Source organism: Ammodytes marinus (assembly GCF_949987685.1).
Source record: "Ammodytes marinus genome assembly, chromosome: 12".
Lineage (NCBI taxonomy): Eukaryota > Metazoa > Chordata > Actinopteri > Uranoscopiformes > Ammodytidae > Ammodytes > Ammodytes marinus.
Genome location: NC_137216.1, coordinates 1,888,436 through 1,907,968, shown reverse-complemented (window position 1 = coordinate 1,907,968; position 19,533 = coordinate 1,888,436). Strand labels below are relative to the sequence as shown.

Sequence of the window (19,533 nt, the reverse complement as noted above, 5' to 3'; positions counted from 1 at the left end):
ACCAACCCCATCAAGGGGTCGGTTGTCAAACACTATGGGGTTGTTTGTCACAATGTTATCTTAATGGGAATAATCTTAAAAAGAAGGCAAGAAAGTAGAACTAAATTTGAAAGTTTAATTGCATTGTCAAGTTGACAAATAGACCTTACATAACTTACTGTAGCCTTGGCAGCTGGTCTAGTTTGGGATGCACTGGGTTGTTTTGATTTTGTTGCCCTTTTTTCTTTTGCATGCTAGCTGCCTTTTCCTGCTCTATTCTTTCCTTCTCTGGGGTGTCAGTGAGGATACAGCTTGACAATTTATTTAGTTATTGGGTTCCTTTTCTGGCTGCAGCCTTGAGATAACATGTGACCACCAACCCCCCAAAAAATGTGACGACCAACCCCAACTTGAATTTCTTGCTAGCATCAAGGCCAACAACCATCTGACAACTAATTAGCTTGCTAACCACAAACTAAACTATAGTTTACCCTTCACACTTTGTATGGGTAACAAGTGTTTTGTTATAAACCCATTGTGTAAAAGCCTAGAAGAAAAATACTGAGGAGCTAAATATTTTCAATTTGACGTGAAAAATACAAACAGTCGTCTCACCTCAAATTCAGCAGTCTAACTCCAAGGAAGACTATGTAGGTGACCTCTGTTCCCAATTCTGGATATTTACATACCAAAATGTCACAGACAGCGCCTTCTGGTTCCGAGATATAACGATTGTGACAACCAAACCGTGTGACAAATTACCCCGTTCTCCCCTATAACAGTGTAAATTTACTGTCCCCTCAAAATAACTCGACACACGGCCATTAATGTCTAATCGCGATTAATCGCATTTTTATTTATTCTAGCCCGAATGTCCCTTGATTTCTTTTTGTCCCATTATTTTTTCTCATTGTAATGCTCTTATCACACCCATTCTAATTATGATATTTAAGAAGAAATACACTGAATTACAATGATGTCTACACCATTGTAATTCAGTGTATTTCTTCTAAAATATCATAATTTGCAATTCAGTGCAAATAACAATATAGACCCCCCCCCCCCCCCCCCAGAACAGCATTCACAAACATATTGGAACTTATTTTTGTATTTAAAAACCAAACCATAAAACAACATAGCCTATATAAAACAAATTAGTATTAAGGCTAAATTAAACTGGTTGTTGTAGGCCTAAATGTTTTGGGAGTCATTCATCCACGGCTTATTTCAGACTGTGTGTGGAGTGGACACACTATACGCCTGCGTGCAGATGGTTGCCATGGTGCTGCTGCAGCCGAGGCTCGAGTCGCCCTTCGTAGCGAAAATTAAAGTTAAAATGAATGACTGCCGGCTGCCACTAACATTCATGGAGGTTAGTCCCTGAGTCACACACAGAAGACTAGTGAAGGTCGCGCAGCTGAGCTAGGAAGTGCTAGGTTCCGGTTTCTGCTTCAAAATAAAAGTCAGAATTGACTTGACGTTTCGCCGTTTTTCCAAAGATAGTAAATAATATGGATGTAGCATCCGGGCTGACCTCAGTTATTCACACGGCATCCAATAATCCTGGTTTGTGCGCGTCACCGTTTTGTGAGGGGGAGGGAGATAGCTGACGTATACCTCCGAGCAGTGTTGTGCCTGAACGCGTTCAATGAACATTCGTTCATGAACTCGTTCATATTGGGGGCGAACGTGAACTGAACGTATGTATTTCTGCCTCATGAACGTTTTTGCGAACGCGCTCATTCTGGCGTTTGTGAACGGCGCTCTTACAGCCGTTCAATCGTTCATCGAGTGCCAGATTTCTATAGAAAACCCCCGCTAAAAGACATCGTAAACAGCCCTTAATATGTATCTGAAAAACACCCAATCTGGCAACACATGCCACCACAGCGTCGCACCGCCTCTGCGTCATCAAAATGCGAAACACCGCGGGAAAAAAACAAAAACAAATGAATGCAGCAGCGCTTACTCAGACCCATGACTCAGACCATGGACCTAGCCTCAGGTTCTACCTGAGGCTAGGTCCATGTTTTGTTTGAATAATTCTTGATAAAAAAGACCATTCAAGCAGCAACTTTTTCCTCATGTTTTTGAGAATACACTGTAGGGGTAAAAGCTGCAGCTGGCTTCTAGTGTGGACTGAATGTTATTGAAATTATTTCTGTCCGTGGTTCTACAGTATATGGAATGTGGCAATTATTTTGAAAAATAATAGCCTGCAGCAACATATTGAAAAAAAAGAACTATGAACTAGTTAATTTTTGAACTGTGAACTTAGTTCAGAATTTTGAATTATGAACTATGAACTGAACTACAGGAAGTTCATTTTAAAGTGTGTGAACTGAACTTTGAACTAGTTCACGTAGAAAAAGAACTTTCCCAACACTGCCTCCGAGGCAAAGTGAGGGACAACGGGCGGAGAGCTGTCACTCAAGAGATCGCGCCAATACATTTTAACCTCCGATAAAAAAAAATCTAGCATGGTCCGAAAAAATTCACCCCCCTCAGTGTTGTCATGGAGATATGACCTAAATATACAGACTAAAATGGTTTTGTGGACCAGGCTGTAAATAGGTTTAATAAGACTTTGAAAACAGCCTGTTTAACAAGTGAGTCAATGAGAGATGGCTGTCTTCTGCTTCCACCCCCCTAGTGGCACTTCCGGTTACTACAGTTGTGGTCACTTCCTTATTGGATGCTGGTAAAAATCGCTGAGGTTGGGGCTTGCGTTTTGCCAGTTAAATTATTCTAATGTGAAATTACGCTGTAGGACATGTTCCGTTTGAATTAACAGTAATTTAAATGCATGCCATATGTATAGTGTGTGGTGTTTCAGTTGTTCTAACATTACTAGTTGATACAACAGCATGTGAGAAAACCACAACGTTTGCTAGGCCATGAAGAGCGTTAATCGCGCGATAAAAAAATTGACGCCGTTAAAATGGGTTTGCGTTAACGCCGTTAATAACGCGTTAAACTGACAGGACTAGTCTAAACTGCTGGCAACAAAAGTGAGCACACCCCTAAGAAAACATTTCCAAATTGGGCCCAAAGTGTCAATATTTTGTGTGGCCACCATTATTTTCCAGCATTGCCTTAACCCTCTTGGGCATGTAGTTCAACAGCGCTTCACAGGTTGCAACTGGAACCCTCTTCCACCCATTCATGACAGCATCACGGAGCTGGTGGATATTAGAGACCTTGCGCTCCTCCACCTTCCGTTTGAGGATGCCCCAAATATGCTGAATAGGGTTTAGGTCTGGAGACATGCTTGGCCAGTCCATCACCTTTACCCTCAGCTTTTTTTAGCAAGACACTACAGTGGTTGACACTAACGCTTGCCCGCTTGCCCGGGGCAAGTGAAAATAATGTTCGGACAAGTTGATATTGCTTTTTGGTTGCCCGACCGGGCAAGTGGATTTCAGATGAGTTGTCAGTAGTCTAAGCTATTTATTCATGTGTTTTAGAGTCCGCAAAACAATTTTTTCCCCGCTAACTCACACAAAATAGATCGGCTATATTTACTATTGAGCAGCTGCGCGCGGCAGCCAGCAGCGTCACGCTCTCTCGCTCGCTCTCTCTCTCTCTCACTCACACACACACACACACACACACAACAGCCTGTGTGCGCGCAGTTTCGCTGTGTACGTTCCGAAAGCCGGCTCTATTAGGCTACGGACCTGGTTCCGCTATATTCAAACCCCAGAAATCAATAACGTTTGAGCTTATCGATACCGCTATGGAGTCCAGTAGGTCACAATCACATGATGTAATTTTAAATATCGAGTAGAGTCGGGTCATCTTCAACTAATTAGGCCTACTTTGGCTCGGCACCGTCTCATCATTCATTCAAAGCAGCGGTGATCAACAAACGAGAGACTCTGTAGCAAGTCCCGCAGTTAAAAAATCGGATAGTTTTTAAATCCATATTAAAATCTGCAGGATAAGAACTAGTTGGCTTTAAAAAAAAAATTGCAAACGGTTCAAATGTGATGTGTTCAGGTCGGCTCAGTAAAATGATTATTAGGCAAAGGTCAATAAAATGACATCATGATGTGTTCAAATGTAACATCAAGAAAAAAATTAATTTAAGTTTTTCGTGAGAAGCTTGAATAATACAGTTTGGGTGAAAAACTTGTTTCCCCAGCAATATAAAATTATTAGTAGGCCTAAATATGGAATTATGACCTGTTTAAAGTCCTATCCTTAGCTCTTCTAATATTATAAGCAATTAAAGCAATAATACCAGTTCTCTATTAACAAAATAATAGAAAAGTATCGATAAAGATTTGGATTGTGGAGTCTTTATAATGGTATCAATATGAATAGAAATTAATGATCCCCCTCCCTACTTACAGTATAACTGGGCAATAGCTTTAACATGGTGGACTTCAATAATTTTATGGCAGACTATCACTTTTTCGCACAATGTGACCGTTTTAAATAAGTAAAATAAGTTAAATTTTTCTGAACACTTTTGTGTGGAAGCTTACCTTCAGCTTGACTCTGAGCTAGACTGAGACCCCCAAAACCAGGCCAGGTGCCTGGCAAAAAGAGGCCCTTTTACGATGCTGCAGCAGGACCAAGCTCTTGGTGTAGTGTGATGTCATGATATATAGGCTTATATGAATTGTTGTTGGTTGTATGTGGTCAGGATGAGACTAGTAAGCTGTGTTTGCATTTAAGAGATACGGTTCGCTAAAATGTATAATTTAATTAGCCTATATATATCATTGTTTTACAGTTTTTTTGGGCAAGTGAACACGACATTCGGGCAAGTAAAACATTACCTGTACTTGCCCTATGGGCAAGTGCTTTTGAAACCTTAGTGTCAACCCCTGCACTAGTCGTCTTAGAGGTGTGTTTGGGGTCGTTATCATGTTGCAATACTGCCCTGCAGCCCAGTTTACGAAGGTTGAGTGCACGTGGTCAGCGTCATACACAGAGGTTGGCTTTGGAAAATAGACGTATGAGTGCTGCCAGCATTGCTGAAGGGCTTGAAGGGGTGGGGGGTCGACCTGTCAGTGCTCAGACCATACGCCACACACTGCATCATACTGGTCTGCATGGCTGTTGTCCCAGAAGAACGCCTATTCTAAAGATGATGCACAAGAAGTTTGCTGAAGACATGCAGACTACGGACATGGATTACTGCAACCATGTCCTGTGGTCTGATGAGATCAAGATACATTTATTTGGTTCAGATGGTGTTAAGAGTGTGGGGCGGCAACCAGGTGAGGAGTACAAAGACAAGAGTGTCTTGCCTATAGTCAAGCATGGTGGTTGGAGTGTCATGGTCTGGGGCTTCATGAGTGCTGCCAGCACTGGGGAACTACAGTTCATTGTATTCTAACATGTACTGTGACATATTGAAGCAGGGGCATGATCCCCTCCCTTCAGAAACTGGGCTGCAGGGCAGTACAGCAACATGATAACGACCCCAAACACACCTCCGAACGACCACTGCCTTGCTAAAGAAGCTGACCTAAACCCTACTGAGCATCTTTGGGGCATCCTCAAACGGGAGATGGAGGAGCGCAAGGACTTGAATATCCACCAGCTCCTTGATGTCGTAATGAATGGGTGGAAGAGGATTCCAGTGGCAACCTGTGAAGCTCTGGTGAACTCCATGCCCAAGAGGGGTTAAGGCAGTGCTATAACCCCTCAAAACATAATTATAAAACAAGAGGTCCAAAACACAGATGATGAACACAGGACTGTAAAAATCTAGTTCAATATCTAACCTGTAGAGGGTGTTTACACGCTAAACAGCGTCTAATCTGCTTGAATCTTATACACTCAACAAAAATATAAATGCAACACTTTTGTTTTTGCTCCCATTTTTCATGAGATGGACTTAAAGATCTAAAATTCATTCCAGATACACAATTGTACCATTTCTCTCAAACATTGTTCACAAATCTGTCTAAATGTGTGATAGTGAGCACTTCTGCTTTGCTGAGATAATCCATCCCACCTCACAGGTGTGCCACATCAAGATGCTGATCTGACATCATGATTAGTGCACAGGTGTGTCTTAGACTGTCCACAATAAAAGGCCACTCTGAAATGTGCATTTTTTTTGCTTTATTGGGGGTCTGGGGACTCAGAACCAGTCAGTATCTGGTGTGACCACCATTTGCCTCATGCAGTGCAACACATCTTCTTCGCATAGAGTTTATCAGATTGTCAATTGTGGCCTGTGGAATGTTGGTCCACTCCTCTTCAATGGCTGTGCGAAGTTGCTGGAGACGGCTTATGGTGGAGACATGAACATTCAATGCACGAGCAACAGATCTGGAGTGATGAAAACCCAACGTGTGTGTGTGTGTGTGTGTGTGTGTGTGTGTGTGTGTGTGTGTGTGTGTGTGTGTGTGTGTGTGTGTGTGTGTGTGTGTGTGTGTGTGTGTGTGTGTGTGTGTGTGTGTGTGTGTGTGTGTGTGTGTGTGTCAGTGCGTCTGAGTGGGCGGAGCTCTGTCCTTCAGGTCCAGAGAGGAGGAGTGTGGAGGACGGTCTGCTCCGAGGGCTGGAACAACTGGCTGGGCGTGTCTGCCTGCAGGCAGCTGGGATACTCCAGGTATGAACAGAGACTGAAAGCCCTGGGGCCGGTTTCCCGATAACGTCATCTCTTAGCGCGCTACGAAGACTCCTACGTTATGACTTACCAAAGTTGTTTACCTCTGTAGTCGTGGTTCCCGAACGGTCTCTTAGGAGTCTTCTTAAGAAACAGTCCCTACGTGGCTCGTACAGGGCGCTGTCCAGTGCTGAAATCGATGGCTCAGAGTTCGATTTTCCATTTCCTGCTTATTTCATGCGAAGCTGCATGACAAGTCTTTGCGAATAAAAGATTACTAGAAATCCTTCTAAGCCGAAACATTTATTTAACACCTCTTGCTTTATAATCTAAGTATCTTTAAGAACAATAATCACGTTTCGTGGTGGGTCAGTAAGGAAACTGAAAGTAGAATATCGCCAATGGCCTATATCAATAAAAACAGACGGCCCAAACAGCGTCCAAATGAGCTAAAATCCAAAATACAATAAACAGTAACATGGCACACTTATTTTAAGGTAAGCTTTAATTGATTATTCATTAATTTTTTCACACGTTTACATGTTTTGAGGCGGAGAATCCGACGCACATTGTGGAACACAATGCGATGGTTCTAGTGTTAACCTTGGTCGAACGTATTACCATAGCCTATAGGCCTACTGATTTAAAAAAGGTAGCCTAGGCTATAGAAAAATATAGAAACAGCGGAGGAGATTAAGATTGTTTCCAGCAATTATTTTCTTCATGAATGACTTGTGGCAGTTCCATGCGCAACAGGGATGTCACTCGTGTCCGTTTTACGCATGGTGCTTACGGAAGGAAATGTGGGGGTCTGTAGTAGCCAAGCCTATCTCTGGCGATGCCACAGCGATCGCAGGGACTTCACTTGTCATTAAACTTATAAATCTGACTGTATTTCATATCAAAGGGACACAGCGATGACTGTATTAAATATCAAACTGATAAAAACGATCCGACTGTAGGCTGTAGTGTATCACGTATAAAGTAGCCTATTTTCATATTGACGGACATCGCATCCAATCAGTTAATGCTGATTGTCAAGTCAGTTAGATGACTATGTAGGCTACTTATAGTTTGAACACTTTGTGAATCAGAGTGAATGGTATTCTGCTAACATATATAGCTTACTTTAAATGTGATATGTACGCTATATACAGTTATCGTTTTTAACAGTTTGTTATTTAATACAGTCATCGCTGTGTCCGTTTGATATGAAATACAGTCAGATTTATTAGTTAAATGACACAAATGAGAGCTGAAACATCCCTACGGTAGAGCTAAGAAGGCTCTGCGGGCGTTCCAGACCAACCTTACCAACGTAGGACGTACAAAAGAGATTCGTAGCAAAGAACGTTTCGGGAAACAGGCGAAATGTTAAGTAGGAACTCTACGTAGGGGTTACGAATGACGTAGCGTTAAGAAGGCTCTAAGAAGGCTTTGGGAAACCGGCCCCTGGCCTGTCCCCTGTGTTCTCACCACTGTGTTGAGCTCTATCAGCCTGCTCTGATGGGATGGGACAGCTCAGCTTGGTGTCTTAATCTAGACTGACAGTTGTTGTTCCCAGAGGAACAACAACTGTCATGACAGAAGACTTGTCAAAGTGCAGATGCAGTCAGCTTCTTGCTAGTGAGTAGTGAAACAACATGAGCTTTTCTCTGACGTTACGGCTATGTTCAGGCCAAGCCCCACTAGTGGTAATGATCTAAGAATAGCATTTAATCTTCACCCTCAGCCCACCTATCTATCCAGCTCAGTTTGAATGGCATCCCTTTAATGGAAATGGAGTGTAGTTTCATATGTGCATGTACAGTATATCAAAAGCACAATGTACAAACACAGGTTGAGTAGATTACTAGTTGCTCTTTGTCAGACTATATATTAACATGTATAGAAGTGACCCATCTCATTCTAGAATTTAAAAAAGCAAAGTTTGTTATGAGGTGAAAGAGTGATGACCTGTGTTTGTGTGTGTCCTTCAGGTATGTGGAGTCCTTCTTCATCTCTGTCAGCTCCATAGAGCAGGAACTTCAGTCTAACCTGGTGTCCATCAACCTCACACAGGCTCAGGTCATTAAGCTCCAGAATGCTACAAGCTTCAGGTACAAAGCACATCCCATTTCAATGACTGAAAGCTTGCAAACTAACTGTGATAACACTCTGTGGGACTTGGCAGTATATAAACCATACATAGCAATTCCATCACAGCTGGATGTGTGTGCTGCTTCTCTACATCTAGTTTGATCTCAACGTGTATAATGAAGTCCAATCCTGTTGAATCTGCAAATAACAGAATTTTTTATCTTATTTAAATGCTGTATTGATGTATTTTTGCTGTATTTAATCCCCTGTTATATAGATAAATGAGAAGTAATGATATGAATGCTTGTACAAGTAACAATAATCAAAAGCTCAATAGTGAAGTTAAGAAAATCACCACAACTGAAGTTCAAATATGTAATACTTAATGTGGCTTGAAACATCTTAGCACTTCAGATCAACGAATTGAGCCATACTCCTCTACAGGTTAGGTCAAGTCTCTTCCACTCTGAATAATGAAACGTGCTGAGTCATTGAAACAAGTTGACATGCAGGTTATACGGTATAGGATTTCACTGCACTGCAATTAGATTTTTTCATCTTATATTGACTGTAAAAGCTGTTTTAGCCTCTTGTAGCATTTTGGGGGAGAGTTTTCATATCAGCTCTTATTTGACAATAGAAATTTACAAATATTCAATATTAGGGCATACAGAGGGTTCAACACAAGTAAGACAAAACCACATAAGAACACATGCAACTAATAAATGTACTCTTGGTCTGGAATGTGTCAGAAATCTTAATGTGACGCTGGTCAGAGTGTTGCACTAGGGGGCGCTAAGGCATGACACAACAAGAGACAGCCCATAACTTCTGCTCCACACAACCATGGCTTAGCCGTCTGACAAAGCTGGGGCTGAACATGTTGGTATCCTGGGTGTGATAAGAACAGCATATATCTGACAGGTGCATACTGATGTCATGGTAACACTGTGATTAGCTCCAGATCGCCCCCATGAGGGCTGGGGCTTGTTACTTCCAGTATGTTAATCTTTTAAACCGCCTCATGTTTCCTCTGATCTATAATCATAAACTAGAAATCCCGCGGAGATTTTGAAAGTACGGGCCGCCCGTGTAAATCGGGGAAGGAAAAAAATCACGGCCGACCCCCGTGGTCCCGGAGACTTTACCGTAGAGCAACACGAGCTGTGCATGTCTGACAAATGATGGGTCGATCGGAGTCAGGGGGAAAGGGGCGTGGCCTGTCAAACATTGCATCGGTGAATGACGTTTTTCGCATTTGTGGCGCCCCCTATGGGTTAACCTCGACAAGCTTAGAGGGCCACGCTACCACATGTCTTCTGCACGTATCCTGCAAGTTTCACGATGATAGGACCTATGGTCAACGAGTTATGGCCAATTTGTAATTAATCCCCGCCCCTGCGTAAACATTTTAGTCAATGGCGGCCATGTTTTCCAAGCTAGCCTACTAATATTTTTCGGAGACGTGCGTCATAGTCCCCCGGGGCTTCGTGAGACATTTGGTGTTGATAAAGTAAAACTTGACAAAGTTGTGGTTAAAACCCTGTTTTTCAGTTTATGCTAATTAGCGGGAAATATTTCCAGGTTGACTTTCATGGTCCCAAAGGCTTTTTTGTAGAGCACCCTAACATACACCTGTGTGAGAAATTTCAAGTCAATCGGATTTACGGCGTGCGGGGCGTGGCCTCTCAAACTTTCTTCAGTCGGGGCTTATTAACAGCGCCCCCTAGCGGAAATTCCAAAAACTGTCCTTGAGGCTATATTGTAGAGTACCATGAGCTGTACAAGTGTAATCAATTTCAAGTCAATCGGAGTCGGGTGACATTTGTGGCGCCCCCTATGGGTTAATCTCGATAAGTTTCGAGGGACATGCTACCACATGACTTCTGCACATACCCAGCAAGTTTCATGATGGTAGGACCTATGGTTAAGGAGTTATGGCCAATTAGTTAATAAGCCCCGCCCCTGCGTAAACTTTTTGGGCAATGGCGGCGGAAAAATTAATCATGGCTGACCCCTGTTGTCCGAGAGGCTATATTGTAGAGCACCATGAGCTGTACATGTGTAAGAAATTTGAAGTCAATCAGAGTCAGAGGGCATTTGTGGCGCCCCCTATGGGTTAATCTCGATGAGCTTAGAGGGACATGCTACCACATGACTTCTGCACATACCCAGCAAGTTTGATGATGATAGGACCTATGGTTAAGGAGTTATGGCCAACGTGTTATTAAGCCCCGCCCCTGCGTAAACTTTTTGGTCAATGGCGGCCATGTTTTTCAAGTTGTCCTACTAATCTTTTACGGGTATGTTTATTGTAGTCCCTAGGGGCTTCACGAGAAATTTGGTGTTGATACAGTCAAATTTCAGAAAGTTGTGGATAACACCCTGTTTTTCAGTTTATGCTAATTAGCGGGAAATATTCCCTGAAGACTTTTTATGGTCCCAGAGGCTTTTTTGTAGAGCACCCTAACATACACCTGTGTGAGAAATTTCAAGTCAATCGGAGTTACGGTGTGCGGGGCGTGGCCTCTCAAAGTTCTTTCAGTCGGGACTTCATAACAGCGCCCCCTAGCGGAAATTCAAAAAACTGTATAATAGCACACCCCGTGGGGTGGGGACGGACATTCTGATGTGGGGGAGAATAAGAAGTAAGAAGAAGAAGTATGGTGGAGAGTAATAATTACGGGTCCTCTGTAAACAGAGGACCCGTACTTAATTACCTTTAACAGCAAACGAGACCATCAGTGCAAAGAAAGACGTTTTTATATAGTTTTTATTACTGCTTTTGGTCTGGTCGCACACCCAGTCCGATTTTCGGTTCGCTCGTGCATGCTCTATGGCGGGGGTCACTAACAGGCGGACCGCGGTCCGGGTCCGGACCCAGACGCCGTCCTATACGGACCCGGACCTGTAGTCAATCAATTATTTAAGTATTTAAAATTTTGACGGGGCGCTTCTATTTTGACCGGCGCAGCTTTTCTAGACTTTACGGTACTGGTTTAGCGAATCAGGAAATGCTTTCGAGTTAAGCCATCCCGCCTCCTGCTACTCAGGCAGCCAATCGAATCTGTGCATTCCCGGCTCAGGCTGGCTCACAGACAAAGAGACAGTGAGCTATCATGCGAGAGATGACAGAGAGAAGTGCAAGAATTACGAGAATTTCAGCGAAATAAGTCAGATTAGAGTGAGAAAGACAGCGGGAGGAGAGTGAGAGACAGCTTTCTCTCTCGCTTGCCCGCTCGCTCACCGGCTCCGTGTGTCGCGAGCGAGTTAACGAGCAATCAACAGCTGAGTTTTTTCCTATTATTTACTATCTATGGTTTTTTCCCCTTTTGTAAGACTGGTGAAAACCGGTCAAGGTGCAATCATGTGGACTCTCTATTACCCTGATGTAGACCTATGTGTGAATGACACAGACATAAGATTGACATAATCACCAATCGCCAGCAGCACTGCATCTACTGCCCACAACAGCAACAGGAAAAACATTATTTAAAAAAAAAATTTGTATGTAGTTTCAATTATCTACATTTTAAGTTTTACATATTCTTAGTAATGGCAGAATTTATAAATACAGGTTAATTTTTTAGCAAGATATTTGGCAGTAGCCCCCACTAACATTAGCGAAAGCTAGTGGTCATCCGTCCCTCAGTCCAGTTATCTGGCTGCTAGCAAGTTATGTTGTTTTGTTAATTTTTCTATTCATCTTAACTATATTAAATGTTGACCTTTTCTTTTATTATTTGCATCAGAATGCTCCGATTACATTCTAAAAACACAAAAAAAAATTACTGGGGGGGAAACCCCCAGACCCTCCTACAGGGGTTTAGTTTCTGACATGTCACTTTTTCAGAGCTTTTCAAAATTGCAAAATAAAAATCCAGTATTAGACAAAGTGGGAGATTACTATGTTAAACAAACATAGTAGGTATAGTGAAGTTTAGAAATGATACATTGAAAATATTTCTCAAAATTATTTAATTTTTCAAAAATGAATTATATATTTTATCTTTATTTTAAGATTATTATTAGGGGGCCAAGCCCGAGCAGGAGCTGGGACCGCGTTTTGCACAGCAACGCGGTTCCCAAGCCCTGCGGGGCAGGGAACCCTATTGTTTTTGTAAGGATTGTTAGGGGGCCAAGCCCGAGCAGGCTGGGACCGCGTTTTGCACAGCAACGCGGTTCCCAAGCCCTGCGGGGCAGGGAACCCTATTGTTTTTGTAAGGATTATTATTAGGGGGCCAAGCCCGAGCAGGAGCTGGGACCGCGTTTTGCACAGCAACGCGGTTCCCAAGCCCTGCGGGGCAGGGAACCCTATTGTTTTTGTGGCGATTATTATTATTAGGGGGCCAAGCCCGAGCAGGCTGGGACCGCTGTATGCAAAGCAACGCGGTTCCCAAGCCCTGCGGGGCAGGGAACCCTATTGTTTTTGTAAGGATTATTATTCTTATTTGTCGCCGCTAGAACTGCGTCCACAGCCCAAACCGTAAAGGGTGCAGACATGCCAATTGCATGACTAGATCCAGGTCCGTGAAATCTCAGCATACAACAAAATTCAGACATGCCGGCCACTAGGTGGCGCTACAACGAAGGAAACCGCGTTTGGGGTCATAACTCCCACACCGAACGTCCCACAGTCAAAAACTTTATATCCACAGATTCACTGGAGTCAGCTGCATCTTTTGGCATAGGCCACGCCCATTTCCGTATATATAGATTTTGCGCAAAATCGCGAAAACTGCAAAACTGATTTTTCGCTACTCCTCCCACAATTTTTCGACAATTGACACCAAAGTTTGCACAGAACATCTACCGACCCACACGAAAAAAAGTTATTCAAAAGAATTTTGATATGACCTTCGATGACGAAACGGTAGCGCTTTGAATATTTGAAAATTAGCTAACTGTTACTTCCTTGTACGTAAATATTCATAAGTCCAAAACTATACATCGGATCAAGTCAAAATTGTAGACATATGTTGGTGCTACCCTCAATTGCGTTCAATAAAAAAATTGGAAACTTTCGCCATAAGGGGGCGCCAAAAACACAAAAAGTATATATCTCGTCATCCAATTGAGCCTATTTCTATGCAACTTTTTTGCTTTTTGGTCTGTAACTCCCAAACCGAACATCCCACATTCAAAAACTTTACATCCCCGGATTCTGTGAAGTGAGCAGCCGGCGGCGCGGTCTGCGACGCCCGGGTCCCGAGTCGCGTCGGAGGCTTGGCCCCCGGTCAAAACTGCTTGCAGTTCTAGTTATTAGGGGGCCAAGCCCGAGCAGGAGCTGGGACCGCGTTTTGCACAGCAACGCGGTTCCCAAGCCCTGCGGGGCAGGGAACCCTATTGTTTTTGTGGCGATTATTATTAGGGGGCCAAGCCCGAGCAGGCTGGGACCGCTGTATGCAAAGCAACGCGGTTCCCAAGCCCTGCGGGGCAGGGAACCCTATTGTTTTTGTAAGGATTATTATTATTATTTGTCGCGCGCAAAACTGTGTGCACAGCCCAAACCGTAAAGGGTGCAGACATGCCAATTGCATGACTAGATCCAGGTCCGTGGTCATTCAGCATACAAAAAAATTCAGACATGCCGGCCACTAGGTGGCGCTACACCAAGGAAAACACGTTTGGGGTCATAACTCCCACACCGAACGTCCCACAGTCAAAAACTTTATATCCACAGATGCACTGGAGTCAGCTGCATCATTTGGCATAGGCCACGCCCATTTGCGATATTATAGATTTTTCGCAAAATCGCGAAAACTGAAAAACATATTTTTCGCTACTCCTCCCACAATTTTTGGACAATTGACACCAAACTTTGCACAGAAGATCTACCGACCCACACGGAAAGAAATTATCACACAGAATTTTGATCCGACCATCGATAACGAAACGGTAGCGCTTTGAATATTTGTTGATTAGCTACGTTTTACGTAGAAATTCATAAATCCAAAATCATAAGTCGGATCAAGTCCAAATTCTAGACATATGTTGGGGCTACCCTTAATTGCGTTCAATAAAAAATTTGGAAATTTTCGCCATAAGGGGGCGCCATAAATTGGGAAATTTTATATCTCCTAATTGGCCAGAGGAATTTTCTTAAAACTCACGGTAAACCATCAAGGGGCATACACGAGTCTATAGAAAAAATATGGCCAAGAAATATTAATGTTTAAGGGACTTTTTAATAAAATTAGATTTTTTTTTTCCGTCAAAGAAAAAAGGCGGGAATGTTAGCATGTCCATTGACATTACATTGTGCAATTAGCTCCGGCGGCCATTTTGTCAAGGCTGACAATCTGCTTTTGCTCATAACTCGCCAACCAAACATCGCACATTAAAAAACTTGACATCCACTTGTTCTGTGAATTGAGCTGCATCGTTCCACCGTGGCAGTTTGGCGAAATTCATCCGTAAACAGCGATACCTATACAACTCCCGCACCGAACATCCCACGGTCAAAAACTTTACATCCGCAGATTCTGCGGAGTGAGCGGCCGGCGCGGCGGTTGACGACGAGTTGCGTCGGAGGCTTGGCCCCCGGTCAAAACTGCTTGCAGTTCTAGTTATTATTATACTTACCTCCCTAAAACTGTGTCCACAGCCCAAACCGTAAAGGGTGCAGACATGCCAATTGCATGACTAGATCCAGGTCCGTCCGGACTACGCATACAAAAAAATTCAGACATGCCGGCCACTAGGTGGCGCTACACCAAAGAAAACGCGTTTGGGGTCATAACTCCCACACCGAACGTCCCACAGTCAAAAACTTTATATCCACAGATGCACTGGAGTCAGCTGCATCATTTGGCATAGGCCACGCCCATTTGCGATATTATAGATTTTTCGCAAAATCGCGAAAACTGCAAAACATATTTTTCGCTACTCCTCCCACAATTTTTGGACAATTGACACCAAACTTTGCACAGAACATCTACCGACCCACACGGTAAAAACTTATGCAAAAGAATTTTGATACGACCATCGATAACGAAACGGTAGCGTTTTAAATATTTGTTGATTAGCTACGTTTTACGAAAAAATTCATAAATCCAAAATCATAAGTCGGATCAAGTCCAAATTTTAGACATATGTTGGGGCTACCCTTAATTGCGTTCAATAAAAAATTTGGAGAATTTCGCCATAAGGGGGCGCCATAAATTAGGAAATTTTATATCTCCTAATTGGCCAAAGGAATTTTCTTAAAACTCACGGGAAACCATCAAGGGGCATACCCGAGTCTACATAAAAAATATGGCCAAGAAATATTAATGTGTAAGGGACTTTTTAATAAAATTAGATTTTTTTTTTTCCGTCAAAGAAAAAAGGCGGGAATGTTAGCATGTCCATTGCATTACATTGTGCAATTAGCTCCGGCGGCCATTTTGTCAAGGCTGACAATCTACTTTTGCTCATAACTCGCCAACCACACATCGCACATTAAAAAACTTGACATCCACTTGTTCTGTGAATTGAGCTGCATCGTTCCACCGTGGCAGTTTCGCGAAATTCATCCATACACAGCGATACCTATACAACTCCCACACCGAACATCCCACGGTCAAAAACTTTACATCGGCAGATTCTGTGAAGTGAGCGGCCGGCGCGGCGGTTGACGACGAGTTGCGTCGGAGGCTTGGCCCCCGGTAAAAACTGCTTGCAGTTCTAGTTAGGGGGCCAAGCCCGAGCAGGAGCTGGGACCGCGTTTTGCACAGCAACGCGGTTCCCAAGCCCTGCGGGGCAGGGAACCCTATTGTTTTAGTGGCGATTATTATTATTATTATACTTCGCCGCATAAAACTGTGTCCACAGCCCAAACCGTAAAGGGTTGGGACATGCCACTTGTATGACTAGTTCAGACCCCCGGCCTCTCGGCCTACAAAAAAATTCAGACATGCCGGCCACTAGGTGGCGCTACAACGAAGGAAAACGCGTTTGGGGCCATAACTCCCACACCGAACGTCCCACAGTCAAAAACTTTATATCCACAGATGCACTGGAGTCAGCTGCATCATTTGGCATAGGCCACGCCCATTTGCGATATTATAGATTTTTCGCAAAATCGCGAAAACTGCAAAACTGACTTTTCGTTACTCCTCCCACAATTTTTGGACAATTGACACCAAAGTTTGCACAGAACATCTACCGACCCACACGGAAAAAAATCATTCGAAAGAATTTTGATCCGACCATTGATAACGAAACGGTAGCATTTTAAATATTTGTTGATTAGCTACGTTTTACGTAGAAATTCATAAATCCAAAATCATAAGTCGGATCAAGTCCAAATTTTAGACATATGTTGGGGCTACCCTTAATTGCGTTCAATAAAAAAATTGGACATTTTAGCCATAAGGGGGCGCCATAAATTAGGAAATTTCATATCTCCTAATTGGCCAGAGGAAATTTCTTAAAACTCACGGGAAACCATCAAGGGGCATACACGACTCTATATAAAAAATATGGCCAACAAATATTAATGTGTAAGGGACTTTTTAATAAAATGAGATTTTTTTTTTTCTGTCAAAGAAAAAAGGCGGGAATGTTAGCATGTCCATTGACATTACATTGTGCAATTAGCTCCGGCGGCCATTTTGTCAAGGCTGACAATCTGCTTTTGCTCATAACTCGCCAACCACACATCGCACATTAAAAAACTTGACATCCACTTGTTCTGTGAATTGAGCTGCATCGTTCCACCGTGGCACTTTCGCGAAATTCATCCGTAAACAGCGATACCTATACAACTCCCGCACCGAACATCCCACGGTCAAAAACTTTACATCCGCAGATTCCGCGGAGTGAGCGGCAGGCGCGGCGGTTGACGACGAGTTGCGTCGGAGGCTTGGCCCCCGGTAAAAACTGCTTGCAGTTCTAGTTAGGGGGCCAAGCCCGAGCAGGAGCTGGGACCGCGTTTTGCACAGCAACGCGGTTCCCAAGCCCTGCGGGGCAGGGAACCCTATTGTTTTTGTAAGGATTATTTTTATTATTAGGGGGCCAAGCCCGAGCAGGAGCTGGGACCGCGTTTTGCACAGCAACGCGGTTCCCAAGCCCTGCGGGGCAGGGAACCCTATTGTTTTTGTGGCGATTATTATTAGGGGGCCAAGCCCGAGCAGGAGCTGGGACCGCGTTTTGCACAGCAACGCGGTTCCCAAGCCCTGCGGGGCAGGGAACCCTATTGTTTTTGTGGCGATTATTATTATTATTAGGGGGCCAAGCCCGAGCAGGAGCTGGGACCGCGTTTTGCACAGCAACGCGGTTCCCAAGCCCTGCGGGGCAGGGAACCCTATTGTTTTTGTGGCGATTATTATTAGGGGGCCAAGCCCGAGCAGGAGCTGGGACCGCGTTTTGCACAGCAACGCGGTTCCCAAGCCCTGCGGGGCAGGGAACCCTATTGTTTTAGTGGCGATTTTTTTTATTATTATTATTATACTTACCCTCCTGAAAGTGTGTCCACAGCCCAAACCGTAAAGGGTGCAGACATGCCAATTGCATGACTAGATCCAGGTCCGTCCGGACTACGCAGACAACAAAATTCAGACATGCCGGCCACTAGGTGGCGCTACACCAAAGAAAACGCGTTCGGGGCCATAACTCCCACACCGAACGTCCCACAGTCAAAAACTTTATATCCACATATGCACTGGAGTCAGCTGCATCATTTGGCATAGGCCACGCCCATTTGCGATATTATAGATTTTTCGCAAAATCGCGAAAACTGGAAAACTGACTTTTCGTTACTCCTCCCACAATTTTTGGACAATTGACACCAGACTTTGCACAGAACATCTACCGACCCACACGGAAAGAAATCATTCAAAAGAATTGTGATCCGACCATGGATAACGAAACGGTAGCGTTTTAAATATTTGTTGATTAGCTACGTTTTACGAAAAAATTAATAAATCCAAAATCATAAGTCGGATCAAGTCCAAATTTTAGACATATGTTGGGGCTACCCTTAATTGCGTTCAATAAAAAATTCGGAGAATTTCGCCATAAGGGGGCGCCATAAATTAGGAAATTTTATATCTCCTAATTGGCCAGACGAATTTTCTTAAAACTCACGGTAAACCATCAAGGGGCAAACACGAGTCTATAGAAAAAATATGGCCAAGAAATAGTAATGTTTAAGGGACTTTTTAATAAAATTAGATTTTTTTTTTTCCGTCAAAGAAAAAAGGCGGGAATGTTAGCATGTCCATTGACATTACATTGTGCAATTAGCTCCGGCGGCCATTTTGTCAAGGCTGACAATCTACTTTTGCTCATAACTCGCCAACCACACATCGCACATTAAAAAACTTGACATGCACTTGTTCTGTGAATTGAGCTGCATCGTTCCACCGTGGCAGTTTCGCCAAATTCATCCGTAAACAGCGATACCTATACAACTCCCGCACCGAACATCCCACGGTCAAAAACTTTACATCCACGGATTCCGCGAAGTGAGCGGCAGGCGCGGCGCTTGACGACGAGTTGCGTCGGAGGCTTGGCCCCCGGTAAAAACTGCTTGCAGTTCTAGTTATTATTTGTACCTCCCTAAAACTGTGTCCACAGCCCAAACCGTAAAGGGTGCAGACATGCCAATTGCATCCAAGTCCGTCCGGACTACGCAGACAAAAATATTCAGACATGCCGGCCACTAGGTGGCGCTACACCAAAGAAAACGCGTTTGGGGCCATAACTCCCACACCGAAACTCCCACAGTCAAAAACTTTATATGCACAGATGCACTGGAGTCAGCTGCATCTTTTGGCATAGGCCACGCCCATTTCCGTATATATAGATTTTTCGCAAAATCGCGAAAACTGCAAAACTGATTTTTCGCTACTCCTCCCACAATTTTTGGACAATTGACACCAAACTTTGCACAGAACATCTACCGACCCACACGG

The 19,533-nt window shown here is 43.6% G+C and overlaps 1 protein-coding gene across 1 annotated transcript in view; it reads left to right on the top strand.

The window, feature by feature from the left end:
- The window catches only part of tmprss3a (transmembrane serine protease 3a), a gene marked incomplete at both ends in the record, with an annotated part of 81,903 nt that overhangs the window by 13,798 nt on the left and 48,572 nt on the right, over positions 1–19,533 (top strand). The window contains 2 exons of the mRNA XM_080037924.1: positions 6,433–6,556; positions 8,533–8,652. Of these exons, the coding sequence (XP_079894050.1) occupies positions 6,433–6,556; positions 8,533–8,652 (244 nt within the window). The remainder of the gene's footprint in view (positions 1–6,432; positions 6,557–8,532; positions 8,653–19,533) is intronic.